Source organism: Halichoeres trimaculatus, unplaced genomic scaffold, assembly GCF_033239565.1.
Source record: "Halichoeres trimaculatus isolate MK-OKI-2021-1 unplaced genomic scaffold, fHalTri1.1 fHalTri1_scaffold_5, whole genome shotgun sequence".
NCBI lineage: Eukaryota > Metazoa > Chordata > Actinopteri > Labriformes > Labridae > Halichoeres > Halichoeres trimaculatus.
In genome coordinates, this window is record NW_027437183.1 from 1273082 (window position 1) to 1287220 (window position 14139).

The 14139-nt window shown below is 38.0% G+C and overlaps 1 protein-coding gene and 1 long non-coding RNA gene across 2 annotated transcripts; one reads left to right on the plus strand and one right to left on the minus strand.

Annotated features, from left to right (window-relative positions):
* Window positions 1-938: 938 nt before the first annotated feature.
* Window positions 939-3823, minus strand: LOC141790992 (type-2 ice-structuring protein-like). Its single transcript, XM_074671172.1, has 5 exons — window positions 3757-3823; window positions 2452-2561; window positions 2222-2350; window positions 1231-1339; window positions 939-1098 (listed from the first exon to the last, which is right to left on the minus strand). The coding sequence occupies exons 1-5, from the start codon at window positions 3812-3814 to the stop codon at window positions 1025-1027; spliced, it is 480 nt and encodes a 159-aa protein (XP_074527273.1). The 5' UTR covers window positions 3815-3823; the 3' UTR covers window positions 939-1024.
* A 7029-nt stretch (window positions 3824-10852) lies between these two features.
* LOC141789940 (uncharacterized) lies at window positions 10853-13858 on the plus strand. Its single transcript, XR_012598249.1, has 4 exons — window positions 10853-10947; window positions 13298-13351; window positions 13450-13479; window positions 13796-13858. It is a non-coding gene; the product is annotated as an uncharacterized LOC141789940 (long non-coding RNA).
* Window positions 13859-14139: the final 281 nt, after the last annotated feature.

Consider the following 14139-nt stretch of genomic DNA (forward strand, 5'->3'; position numbering starts at 1 on the left):
TATTATTATTATTATTATTATTATTATTATTATTGTTATTATTATTATTATTATTATTATTATTATTATTATTATTATTATTATTATTATTATCATTGTCATTTATGCACAGTTCTTTGACATCCTTTCAGTGTACTATTGAATTTTTTGTTTTTTATTTTTATTTTTTTAATTTAATTTGAACTTTAATTTGTATATTTTTTTCATTTAACTTAAATTTTTATTATTTTCTGTAAAAAATATTTATTATTATTATTATTATTATTATTATTATTATTATTATTATTATTTTTATTATAATTGTTATTATCATTATTATTATCATTATTATTATTATTGTTATCATTTATAGACAGTTCTTTGACATCCTTTCAGTGCACTTTTTATTTTTTTAATTTTATTACTCTTTTATTTTATTTTAACTTAAATATGTACATTTTTTTCATTTAACTTAACTTTTTATTCTTTTCTGTTAGAGTGTTATTATTATTATTATTATTATTATTATTATTATTATTATTTTTTTTTTTTTTTTTTTTTTTTTTAATTTATTTATTTATTTATTTATTTTTGTCCTTCTACTTAAGCTCTATTTGTTTTCCTATTTTTGTTATATTTTTTTGGGTATTGGTTAACCGGAGTCAAATTCCCTGTACTACTGAGATACTCGGTGATTAAAGGCGACTCTGATTTCTTGACAAAGAAACATTTGATGCAGCAGAAACTGACTGAGTTCTCTGTTTTTATTATGACACATTAAAAACTAACAAGACAATCGAGTCAGACCAGGAGAACAAGGTCTCATTGCATCATACTTTTATTTTGCAGAAGAGGAGACAGAGGCGTTCACGCTGCAGAAACAGTCAAGCTTAAAGCATTTAGCACATGTAGAAAAAATCCAGCAGGTCTGAAAGCTCCTCAGTCCTTTTCAAGGTGAGACGATAAATAAAAAGTAAATAAGGAGACCATTAGTCAGGTTTAACGAGGCGGATCAAACAGAGCGTGTGCAAACAGAGATCAGTGTTTATCCCAGGATCCTCTTGGCACAGATGGAGGGATACATAGTGTCACATTTGGTGTCGTCCCAGCACTTGTGGTCTGAAAAAACAGGAAATACAAGTTTTAGTCAGCTGTGCAGGAAAACAGACACCAAACACCACGTGTAATCTGTGATTTAATGCGTTCAGTATTTGTTTATTTCTCAAGCAGAGATTTTAAGAGTCCACATACCTCCATAGTTCATCTGTATACACTTCTGAAGGCCGGGCTGGTCCGGCTGCTGAGGACACCAGTTAGTGTAGGTGAAAGGAGATCCATCAATCCAGAACCAGTACCCCTCCTGGACCAAAAATAGAGGATATTGAATCGTTTGTATGTAGTCTGACTGTTGTGTTGGGTCTGTTTTGGCGTATACTACTCTGGTTTACAGGAGGCAGAGCATAATGATTTTTTTTCTCTTTTTTTTTTTTTACTTTATTAAAAAAGTACAAAACAATCTATGGGTAGATCGTGCTATCTTAGTTATTCCTGCAGAAACATCATGTGTGCTCAGACACTAATAAAAATGAAAATAATAAAAATAATAAAAAAATATGATAATAATTATAATAATAATAATAAAACTAAAACTAAAAATAAAATAATAATATGTATAATAATAAAAATGAAAATACTATTACTAATAATAATAATAATTATTATTATTAGTATTTATTTGTTATTTTACTTTTTATACATATTATACATATTATTATTATTATTATTATTATTATTATTATTATTATTATTATTATTATATTAATGGTAATAATAGTTAAAATAATAATGATGAAAAAATAATAATAATAGTGATGATAAAATTAATAATAATAATAATAATAATAATGATAATATAACTATAATAATAATAATAATATTATTATTATTATTATCATCCACATTATGATTATGATTATGACTATTATTATTATTATTATTATTATTATTATTATTATTATTATTATTATTATTATTATTATTATTATGACTTTGACGCCAGGATCCTTTTTGTCTTTTTATTATTTTTTTAAACCACATCATGAAATGAAATTAAATCAACTTTCTGATTTAACTTTTAAAGTTCAAGCTCTTTACTTTAGTTTCACAAACACAACAACAAACTGTGTGTTGGATAAAGGTGGGATGAGGATCAGTTTGCTGTTCATGTGCTTTTAAAGTTTACCTGCTGAGCATCAGAGCCTCCGATCCAGGTGTTCCTGTACCCGGTGAAGGCGGTCAGTTTCTGGATGACCGTGTACTCCTCAAAGCTGCGCACAGAGACCAGGTTCGCCCTCATGGACTGACAGTTCCTCTGCAGCACAGACAAACAGATTACAGAGAGGAAGGAAATAACCACAGGTATCTTTACACCCTGAGGCCAGAGAGTCCAGAGAGTCCACAGAGTCCGCTTACCTGAGCCTCGGACCAGGTCATGAGCTCAGGGACGAAGATGTAACACCGGTCCTGGTACTCGGTCCAGCCACAGGGACAGGAAGTGGACACCTTATAACCTCGAGGCTGGGCTGAAGGAGAGGGAAGACGAGCGTCAAACACTCACAAACACACACTGACGTCTTTTCATTGGTGTGTGTGTGAGTCAGCGTTTACACTCTGTGTGTTCAGTATAAGATCTTCATGACATAACGGAGCAGACAAAGCTGAGCTGAGGTGTGTTTTCTGTGAGCAAACACTCGTTCACACTCCTTTTTCTTTCACTCTCCAGCTGAGTGTGTGTGTGTGTGTGTGTGTGTGTGTGTGTGTGTGTGTGTGTGTGTGTGTGTGTGTGTGTGTGTGTGTGTGTGTGTGTGTGTGTGTGTGTGTGTGTGTGTGTCTTCAGATTAAGCATGAAGTAATGGTTTGTTAATGTGTGTTTAAGCGCTGTTGAAAGAGGCTCGGTGTGTGTTTTCTCTCTCAGAGGAGAAAGGTGTGTTTGACTTGTTTAGGTCTTTGTGTGAGGTGTGTGTAAGTGTGTGTTCACGGATTATATAATATTTAATCTAGATTAAAAGTGAAAACAGCTTTCTCCTCTTTCTGCTCTGACAGGTGAAGGAGTCGCTCTGTTTCTGGCTGTCGTGTAAATTAGCGTTAAAATGTTTATCGTCATTTTCTTTGTCGCTGAGCTCGTCCTGGTCAAAGTTTACAGACATTCAGCGCCTGAAATATGTTTTTATTCTAAATTCTTACTTTTCAAATCTCTACCCATATATTTTCAGGATATTTTCACTAAATATGAAAAGAAAGGACTCACTCTAAGTAAACAAAAACTAAATGATTTTATGTTCAGGTGATTAAACACTACTTAAAAAATAGTATTATATTTATTTTTCACAAAGTCTGCTCTAGAAAATGATGCTAAATGTGACACTCTGCATTTTCAACTACAGCTGGAGTTATAAAGGGATATTCCGTAAAATGTGTCTTCTTTTTATCCAAAAAAATTGAAATAAATAAATAAATTTGAATTTAATTTTCTATTAAATTAATACAATATAATATAATATAATATTATATATATATATATATATATATATATATATATATATATATATATATATATATATATATATATATATATATATATATATATATATATATATATATATATTTCTATTAATTCTATTAATTTCTATTAATTTTCTATTAAATTTCCTTAATTTCCCCTTGGGGATAAATAAAGTATTTTCTATTTCTATCTTATTTCTAAATATTTAGACTGACCAGCAGCTCCGAGGGTCAGAGCCATCAGTGAGGACAGAAGAAAGGACACAGTCAACATCTTGGTGGGGATGAGGATGATGGCGATGATGAAGATATTTAAGATGATGATCACCTTTGGAGACAAAGAACACAGACTGTATCAGAGAATAACACTGTCTGTGATCATAGAGGTATAAATCTGTTCACATAAAGAAAATAAATGAACAAATTAGGAAAGCAAAAAAAGATCTTCGAGCAAATAACTGAGGAAATAAAAAAAATGAGTTATGTAATCAAAAGGATGAAATAAAAGAAATATAATCTAAATGAAAGAAACTGATCAAGATAACAGGAAAAAAAATAATGTAAACAAGACCTTTATGATATATCTGAGCTTATTGAAAACAGAAATATTACCATAAACAGACTTTTGTTCAACCATTATTTTTTCAACAAAAATAAAGAAAAAAAAAATAAATCAGAAATATGGTTTTCTTAATATCGGTTCACCTGCAGGGACTGAAAATCTGTTTTCTAAAATCTATAAGATAATAAATATTATACAGAATATTATCTGCAGTTAATCTCACCTTCTGCAGGAAGCTGTTTCTCTCGTCTTCAGACTCAGCATGAAGCTTCAAACTGCAGAAACAGAGAGTCGGACTCTTAAATACTCTTTCTTATCGAGCCGTCAGAGCCGACCTGAGGCCGTGCCCACCGTCCACACAAAGACTGAAACAAACATTTTATCTTTAAGGGAGTTTCCTTCTCAAGAGCCCTCTGAATCACTCCTGCGTCACTTTAAGGCCTGTGGTCAATCTGAAGGATTACACAATGTACAGTTTTTCTGTTTGTCTGAGGTCTCCTTCAATAGGTCCTCCAGCTTCATGAACCTGACTCACCTGAGTCACCTGAGTCCCCTCCTTCAAACACAGATCAGGATTTATATCAGATCACCTGTCAGTTTAAAGTCTGACATGTTCATGTTTGATCCTCTAACAGGAAAGGTACAAAAATATCTCATTTTTAAACACAAATCTGCTTGATGCTGAGTCACTAAAAACAATCAGCGTTTAGATTTCCTGATTTTCCTGAATGCATCAGAAATGATGGATCCACCTCCAGTCAAAACATTTCAGAGAGTTTACAGATATAAGCTTAAAAGTGTAGAAACTGTGCAATATGTGCGTTTAGTCTGAGTGAAATCAACCAATCAGGAGTATGCATGCTAAACATTCCTTTTGCAGAGCAACAGCTGGATTTCTAGAACTCTGACATCACCCAAAATGTGACAAAATTGCTGAGCCCAAAATGTGACAAAATTGCTGAACCCAAAATGTAACAAAATTGCTGAACCCAAAATGTGACAAAATTGCTGAGCCTAAAATGGAACAGAATTGCTGAGCCCAGAATGTGACAAAATTGCTGAGCCCAAGATGTAACATTCTGTTTGCAGAGCAACAGCAGGAGTTCTAGAACTCTGACATCAATGATGGAACTCTGGCTGTGTCAGAAATCACTCCTTATTCACTATATACTTAATACACCATTTTTTAGTGCTGTCGGAAATCTGAGTGAGCATGGTCATTTACTTTATAGTCCACTCAGTGTATCCCACAATGTGTTTTGAAAAGTAGTATATTAGCGATGCTAACTATATGGGCAACATATACCATCATGCATTGCGGTTCAAACATTAGAAATGGCTGACTACATGATTAATGATTACTGATAACATGAAACAACATTAAAAACTGTCAGAGAATAACACTGAGCTCTCTACTTTCGGACGAGCTGGTCACAAAACTTTCAAACAGAGAAACAACCGTTCATTGCAGGTGATGCATTCACTGGACCTTGTAATTCTCAAACACAACATAAGTTCCACATGAATATATGGTTAATTTATTTTAAAAATAACGTGTAGTAAATGTTTCTATTATATTTGGCTGTTGTGGAAAATAAGCTTAGTATAATATCAGATATCACTAAATTAAATACCGTTTTGCAGTGTTTGAGAAAAGTTATAACTGTAATTCCCTAGCTGTTCATGAGCGACGCAAGAGTAATTACGCCACTGTCAGCGGCTGGTGAGTGAGTGAGCTGTGTCCAAAATGATGTTTTAATTTAGCTGATTGAGTGGACTATAAAGTCCTCTACATCTGATTCACTATATAGTGAATAGTTAGGAGGGAATGAGTGAATGATTTCAGACACAACCAGAGAGTTTACAGATAACTGCATAAAACTATAGAAACTGTAATATGGAAAGAGATGTTCAGGTTTGTGTTTGTAGTCTGAGAGCTATCGACCAATCAGGAGCATGCATGCAAAACATTCCATTTGCAGAGCAACAGCTGGAGTTCTAGAACTCTGACATCACAATGAAACTCTATCATCCCTCTGGACCTTAGTCTGGAGCGAAGCCTCTGTGGGACTGAGTGTTTACAGTCAGACTCACCATAAACAGAGGAACAGGTGATCCTCTGGGGATGAAATGAAGTAAAAACTGAGTTTATTTCACAGACATAACTGTAGGGGGGAAAAGACTCCTATGATTGACTCCGTTGTGATTTCAACCAGCCATGACAACTGCTTTTTCAGGGTTTATTATATAACCCTGAAAAGCTTCATGACTCATTAAAAACTCTTCACAGCAGCTTTGTGTTAGTTCATGAATTTAATCAGGAGGTTTTATAACTGCAGGTTGTTTAAACAATTATAAAGAAATCTGATGACTCATCCAGAAAGTCAGCACCCTGCTGTGTCGGTGCTCAGCAGGGGGTGAAAACAAAGTGAGGACTTACTCTGGATCAAAGGGTTAACGCCCGCCGGACAACGCCCTGATTCAGTCTGATATCCAGTCCACGGCGCAGTAACAACAGCTGAAAACAAACAGACTGAGCTTTAATGTCTAACCTGGGACAATATTTACTCCCTGCTCAACAGGCCCTGACAGATCCAAGGAAAGGTGTGAAGATAAAGGAGTTTATTTTTATAAAACAGCGTGTCAGAGATCTGTGATGACTTTGCACACTGACTGGTTTTTGATCACTGTCAGCATCCCCCATCACATCCCCAAGAGCAGACAGCAAGCGTTTACCTGACAGATCACCTGTTACTGTGGATTACATAAAGTTGAGATAACATCTTAACTTTATTAATGCACTAAATAGACGTATTAGGAGTAAATAAAGCTTTCAGAATCACAACCTGAGCCTGCCAGTGACAAAAAAAAGTGAAAAATGTGCTGAGCCCAAAATGTGACAAAATTGCTGAGCCCAGAATGTGACAAAAGTGCTGAGCCCAGAATGTGACAAAATTGCTGAGCCCAAAATGTGACAAAAATACTGAGCCCTAAATGTGACAAAATTGCTGAGCCCATAAAGTAACAAAATTGCTGAGCCCAGAATGTGACAAAAGTGCTGAGCCCGAAATGTGACAAAATTACTGAGCCCTAAATGTGACAAAATTGCTAAACCCAAAATGTGACAAAATTACTGAGCCCTAAATGTGACAAAAGTGCTGAGCCCAAAATCTGACAAAATTGCTGAGCCCAAAATGTGACAAAATTGCTTAACCCAAAATGTGACAAAATTACTGAGCCCTAAATGTGACAAAAGTGCTGAGCCCAAAATGGGACAAAATTGCTGAGCCCAAAATGGGACAAAATTGCTGAGCCCAAAATGTGACAAAATTGCTGAGCCCAAAATGTGACAAAATTGTTGGATCTTGGTTGTTCCTGTTTGCTTCTTAATTTGGGGTTTTATTCGTTTTTTAAATTTACATTCTGGGCTCATCACCTTGTGTCATTTTGGACAAACTGTTATATTCTAGGCTGTATTACCTTTTTTTCAATTACATTTCAGACTTAAACAAGACTGCATTATCAGGACCACAAGTTCTGGACTGCATCTCAGGGGTTTTGTCTCTGGACCCTTGTGTTGTTGCACTTTTTTCTAATGCACTCCACGGTGCTGTTGCAAACAACAAAAAGTCTGATAAATGCAGCCCTAGATTTGCAGCCCTGGATCTGCAGAAACCAATACTAGCCAATAGTGATCAGATTCAGAAATTCAGAAAACAAAAGCTTCAATTCTTTCTCACAGATTGCTGAGTTTATGTTGCCAATGTTAAAATAATTGAAAGTATAAATGTCTGAAAGTGAAACAAAACTTGAAGACACAGGGAAATAAATCTAGCTTCAATCAGAAATTCACATCCAAGTCTTGTTTGTTGAAGAGAAGAGATTCTGCTGTGACCAAAAAAAAAAAAAAAAAAAATCTGATGAGAAATATCAGTCATCTTAATCTCATCCTCTTGTTTCTTTAATCCTCCTGCTCTCCTCTTAGAAACGCTGCCCTCTGCTGGTACTTAGAGCCTCATGTCTCCTCAAAAAATGTATCTGACCCATAAAGAGTTAAACAGGTTCACTGAAAACCTCTCCTCAAACAGACCCCCAAAACCCAAAAACTTTACTGTTGAGAAAAATTTAAAAACATGTGAGATGATATATATTATAAAGCCATACAGTGACATTTATTGTCACATGGATGTTATCAACAGGCAGACTATGTAAGTATTACACAACATTGCGCAATGGTAGTGAGTATTTTTCATCACACATTAGTGTCATTTGATGAACACGCCTTTTATTGTGTTAAACAAAAGGAGCTTTCACCTCTTCATTCTGAGCTTAAAACACCTTCAGCAAACTCTCAGCAGGTAAGAAAGAACACCTTTAGTTTAGAGTGTTCACTGTGAATTCTTACTTTGACATTAATGAGACATTTTTTGTGACACTCTTCATCAGGTAAATGATTGATAAAATGTTCTAGGTTTAATATTCAATCCATGTTTAAACCATACGGATACTTTTAAACAGAACAGATGACATGTAGCTGATTTGCCATGTTGTGCCAGCATCTCTTTGTTTGGTGTTCTCTGGTGTATTCCCGTTTTAAGATCCCCATGCCATGGACTCTCCTGATCCCCAGACCATCGGGGATGCTGGTTTTGAGCTGTAAGCAGAGGACACAGCCGGGAGTGGAAAACTGTGTTTTGGTCTGATCTGGATTCATCAGACCAAAGCACAATTTTCTGCTTTCTCTCAGTCCACCCAAATGGTCTCAGGTTCACAGAAGTCTCCACTGGTTCTGGATCAGGTTTATATCTTTGCAGGGTACATTTTGACCCTGGCATTGCAGATCCAGTGATAAACTGTTCACAGACATGAGGTGACCTGCCTGTTACTGTAAGGCCCCCCTCTGGTCAGATCAGGAATGTTTTAGCTCTAGACCTCTGCAGGTGTCCTATGGTATCTGGAACCACAATGGTTCCCATACAAGGGTATCTTGAAGGACCAGGGACCCATAAAATGTGACACGAGCTAACCCACTCTTTTGCTCATGGACTTTCGAAAACATGACCTGACACTCTGCTCAGACTCTGCTTCTCTTTGGACGATACATAGAGAGGACACCTGCCCCTTACCCGGTGTCCCCTCCCCTGGTGTCTCCACCCTCTGGCCTGTTAGTTTGTGCATGGTTTGTTGTCTTTCCTCACAGCTTGGTGTTATTGTTGGATGTTGCTGATGGATCAGTCTAACAGGAAGCACCTGGACCCTGTCAAAACCAAAGCAGCCACCTTGGTCCCCTCAGGACAATCCTCTACCCACAGCTGTTTCCATAAATAATCACATCTCATCCCTTATTTTAGAGGCGTTTCTGTAAATGAATATGTCTCTTGTTGTTGCAGTGTCCCTCCCTTTGTTTGTCCCTTGAAGAGGGACACACCTTCACAGCCAAACTTTTGGCAAGTCTGCCATTGATTTTTCTCACCACGGACACACCCAATGAAAAACAAATGTGTGTGAGGAGTGGAAGAGCTTGTTTGAACCTGACAGGCTACTGGAAGCTAGGCCAGAACCTCCTCTGGTGCCTGATTTAAAGTCCGTTTAGACCAAGGTACAGCGAAGATATCCAGGTAGATAAAGGGAGACAGTGTCAAATAGCTGTACAAAACAGGATGGGTCCTCTGTGAATCAGATGCTTCATTGGATCAAGATCTGAGTCATTTGGCAACCAAGTCAACACATAACCATGGAGAATACACAGCAATTGTGAGGGGTATGTACTCTAACCAGTGTGTGGCCACCGCCTGACCAAGGCCCGTCCTCAGCACGCAAGACTAAAAAAAATCACCAATCAAAATGAAAATACACCAGATCCATCTTTGCTCTATCTTGGCACCAGAGCTGACAAGAGCTATTCAAGGCGATGGGTCGACTCACACCAGCTTCGCCTCATTGCAATCTAGGTGTGTCAATTTGCAGGAAGCAGATCAAGTGGGACAGAAAACCAGATGGTGTCATCGTGACTCCAATCACAAATGGACATAATGAGTGGAGCCAGACCAGGAATCAACAGGAACAAGGTTTTACAGCTTAAGAACCAGGAGAGGATCATCACTTGGATGAGGAACCACACAGTCAACATGCAATGGAGTGGAGACTTATCTAGTTCCTTACAGGTCAATCTTTGCTCCCCAGACCAAATTCATGAGACTCGTCTCTTGATGATCTTTACACCAGTCCGGCGCAGTCATCAAACCCAGGGTTGCCCTTATTTGCTACAGCATGAACCCCATAGATCATCATTTAGGCCCTGATCTCTCACTCAAACATTTGTAAAGGTCAGTACTTTTCGCAGCGTAGATTGTACTTTTTAAAGTGCAGGGTAAATGTTTGTGAAGCGGAGATATCAGAGCCATGTGGTTATGCCGGCTTCCACAGAAGTCATGGTCGATATCCAACAACCCCACAGGAAGAATTTGGCTCACACAGTATGATCCCAGAGTGTTTACTCAAGTCACTTTCCCTGTCAGAGTAAACAGCTGACACTTCCCTGGAATACAGGGTGGATTAACTTTTGTCAGGGTGTGTCTTTGGAGCATGGCCATGGTGTGGTGTTTGGTCATAGGAGTGTATTTAAGGGCTGGTCTTTCAGTTCTCAGCAGATCCTCAACAGATCCTCCTGCTGCTGCTCTGTTTTCTCTCTGACAGTACACGTTCAAGTCATCTAAAGGTTCAGTGTTTGTCTCTGTTCACCAAAGGTTATCATCCTCATCTTCACTCCTGGATCATCTTCACCATGAAGCTCCTGACGGTCTTGCTCTGTTTGTGCGCCATGATGGCTCTGACCCAGGAGTCAGGTAAGATACTTCTGGTTTACAAATGTGAACTTTCCAGTTTCAGTTCTGTGTAGGACTAGACCATACGGCCCCGTGGTTAGTTTGTTAACCTGATATTTGAGTGGGGAGGATCAGCAGTGGGAACTGTGGTGCCATGTGTGGGGTGGGACTGTGAGCAAGGGGTGGCAAAGCACCCCCCTGACACCAGCCACCCACCCAGCCAGCAGCAGGGGGAGGGTGAGGCAGCCAGCCCATCACCCCCTGCTCTAGATGTTAATGGATTGTAGTCCGTTAGAGAAGGGAATCAGTTTTTGGGGATCTTGGGGCTGAAGAAAGGAATGAAAACCCTGGTTAGGGTAGTGGGTATGGTGTTTAGGGTCTAGGGTTTTGGAGGTCAGGGACACACCTCGCCATCGCAGTGTTATTTAGGGCCCAGGAAGTGTTTTCCATTTCACCCAGAGCTACAGACTAGCCGTAACGTTGCACCTGAGAGGGCTTTGATGGCCTGGCGTTGAGCTTGACGTACCTAAGGCTCCTGTGTTTGTAGGCCTTCACCATTGTATCCTCCCAGGGCACAGTAAGCTCCGTGAATTTTAAACGTTAACGTTTCTAGTTTCATTTTCACCGCAGTAAACGTCTGGGGTCAGGGTGAAAAGAGACATTAAAAAAGTTTGTCTTGGGCTTTTAAGTCTGTTTCAAGCGATTTCTGACATTTTTGGACAAAACAGCAACTTTACAGGTCCAGGTTGAGATCTTTCATTTTTCATTTTTCCTTTAATTTAATTGAAATGTCAGTTAAAAAATCTGTTGACAAAGTGGTAAACATGGTCAAAAAGCTATGCTGGATCAAGCACTAAAAATATTTTGAAAGATAACAGATAATTGACAAAAAATACTGATATTCTTTTCTGAGATGGTTTTAGATTAATGAAACTCAAGTTAAACAGTCGGTAAAATCAGGAAAGGATACTTAAGTTTTTTGTTTGTTTTATTTTTGAAGATAAGATTTAAAAGAGCATGCAGACTTTGTCAACCTGACCCCCTCAGGCAGATCAATCAGTTTCTAGGATCACACTCATGTAGTACAATACCAACAGGTCAACTGTACGCAGTGTTGCCAGATCAGAAATGTAGAGTTATCGTAGCAGGGAGTCGAAATTATTGTATTTTGGGTAAAACTATCATACACTCCTCATAACTAAAATGACAAGCTTACTGTTGAATGATAGTCAAATGTTGCTTCTGTACTGAATGGTCATTCATTGCCCACATCTGACGATGGACTTTCGACTCTCCAGCTGCGCCCATTTTCCTCAATCAAACCAACTTCCTGAACAAGTTTTCATTAAGTACGATTGACTGTCAATCATGCTTGTTCTGAGACGAAAAATGATAATAATGGATTTTATTTATAATGCACTTTACATTTGTGGGCAAATCTCAAAGTGCATGATAAAAAGAAAAAACAAAACAATGAAAACATTGATTAAAACAGCAAAAACAATAAAAGACAGTCAACAATAAAACAACAATAAATGTCACTTGTATCTCACACCTCAACAAACTGTCTGGAAATGCCACGTGGGAAAGGACGCCTTCAGGGTTCACAAACCAATGTCTCACAGACTGAGTCATCCCAATTTCATCTACACATTTGTGGAATGGTTAAATTATCTTACATATTGTTTTTTTAGATTAATGATCGTATAATGTACGGAGGGCCAAATTATTGTACCAATAGGATAATTATTGTACATCCGGGAACCCTCTTCTCTGGCTTCCTGTGGCAGCTCCAATCAGTATCAAAGCTCTTCCTCTGGCTTACAAAACACCGTTTTCCTGCCTACCTGGGGTCACTCATCCAGGTCTACACTCCTTCTGGTCCTCTACGCTCTGCTTGTGAAAGACGTCTGGTGCTCCCAGACCAGCATGGCTCCAAATCTCTAGCCAGACTCTTCTCCTCTGTTGTTCCCAAACGGTGAATGAATTACCTAACTCTATACGATCCACAGAGTCCCTTTCTACTTTAAGAGATGTCTGAAGACTCATCTGTTCAGGGAACACTTAGACCTTAATCTGAGCCTTCTCCTCTTTGTCCTCGGGGGGTAAATTTCAGCATTAATTACTGAATGTTGTTGAAGGTTGAAGTATTTTTTTGCTGCAATTGATTGTGGTTTGTTGGCTAGATTATTCTTTATTATTATAATTATAATTATTATTATTATTATTGTTAGTCTTTTTCATAGTATCTATCTGATCATTTTCATTGAAACAGATTATTTATTTTCCTTCACTGATTTGTCTTTTTTATCTAAGATTTCAAGAGTTTCCCTCAGCTGTTGATCACTGCTGTGTTTATCTTTTCTTGCAGTCATTCGTCGTCGGAGGTCACCGTGCCGTGCCAAGCCACCAGAAGAGCCTTCGTGTGAGTTATTCAACTTCTTATGGTTCAGATTAAAGCAAATAAACAATGGAATGAAGTCTGAGAGTCCATAACTGAGTCTGACGTGTTCACCTGAACAGCTGAAGACACCACGACCACCCCACCTCCAGGTTGGTACCCTTCATCATCTTTCCCATGACTCTCAATGACTGAATCTACAAAGGGAGATATTTTTCTGGATCATCAGATTTAATAGAAACCACATCTGTTGTGAGTGGGAGTCCACCCATCTCGTCCAGGATAAAGATACTAGCATATGTGGCACATTAGCAAGCTCCTTCTCAGACGCCATGTTTGTTTTTGAGTTTGTAGGTGTCATAAACTTTAACTCTGGGCTGCCCCCCCTGGTGGATGTGTTGGTTAACTGCAGTGCCAACATAAAGGACGCATGGAATTGATGAAGCACTCTTGTTTTCACCTTTACAGATGAGCCCCCCACAACGACTCTACCCACAACGACGACTCTACCCACAACGACGACTCTACCCACAACTTTCCCATTCCAAACAACGACACCTTTTGGTGAATGCTATTCTTAGTTTTTCCCAGCATGCTTCACGCTCTCTAGTGATGCCGTCTGTGATGTCATGAAGTGCTGTTCTGTGTTTGTTACAGGCTTTTGGCCTCAGTGTCCTAACCAAAGCTGGCGTGTGTTCGACATGTACTGTCTGCGCTACGAGCCTGAGAAGGTGACCTGGGACGTTGCTCAGGTAACCCCTCCAATCCTTTTCAATGAAATGTCTTGCTCCACCTGGTTTTCTGTTTGAAAA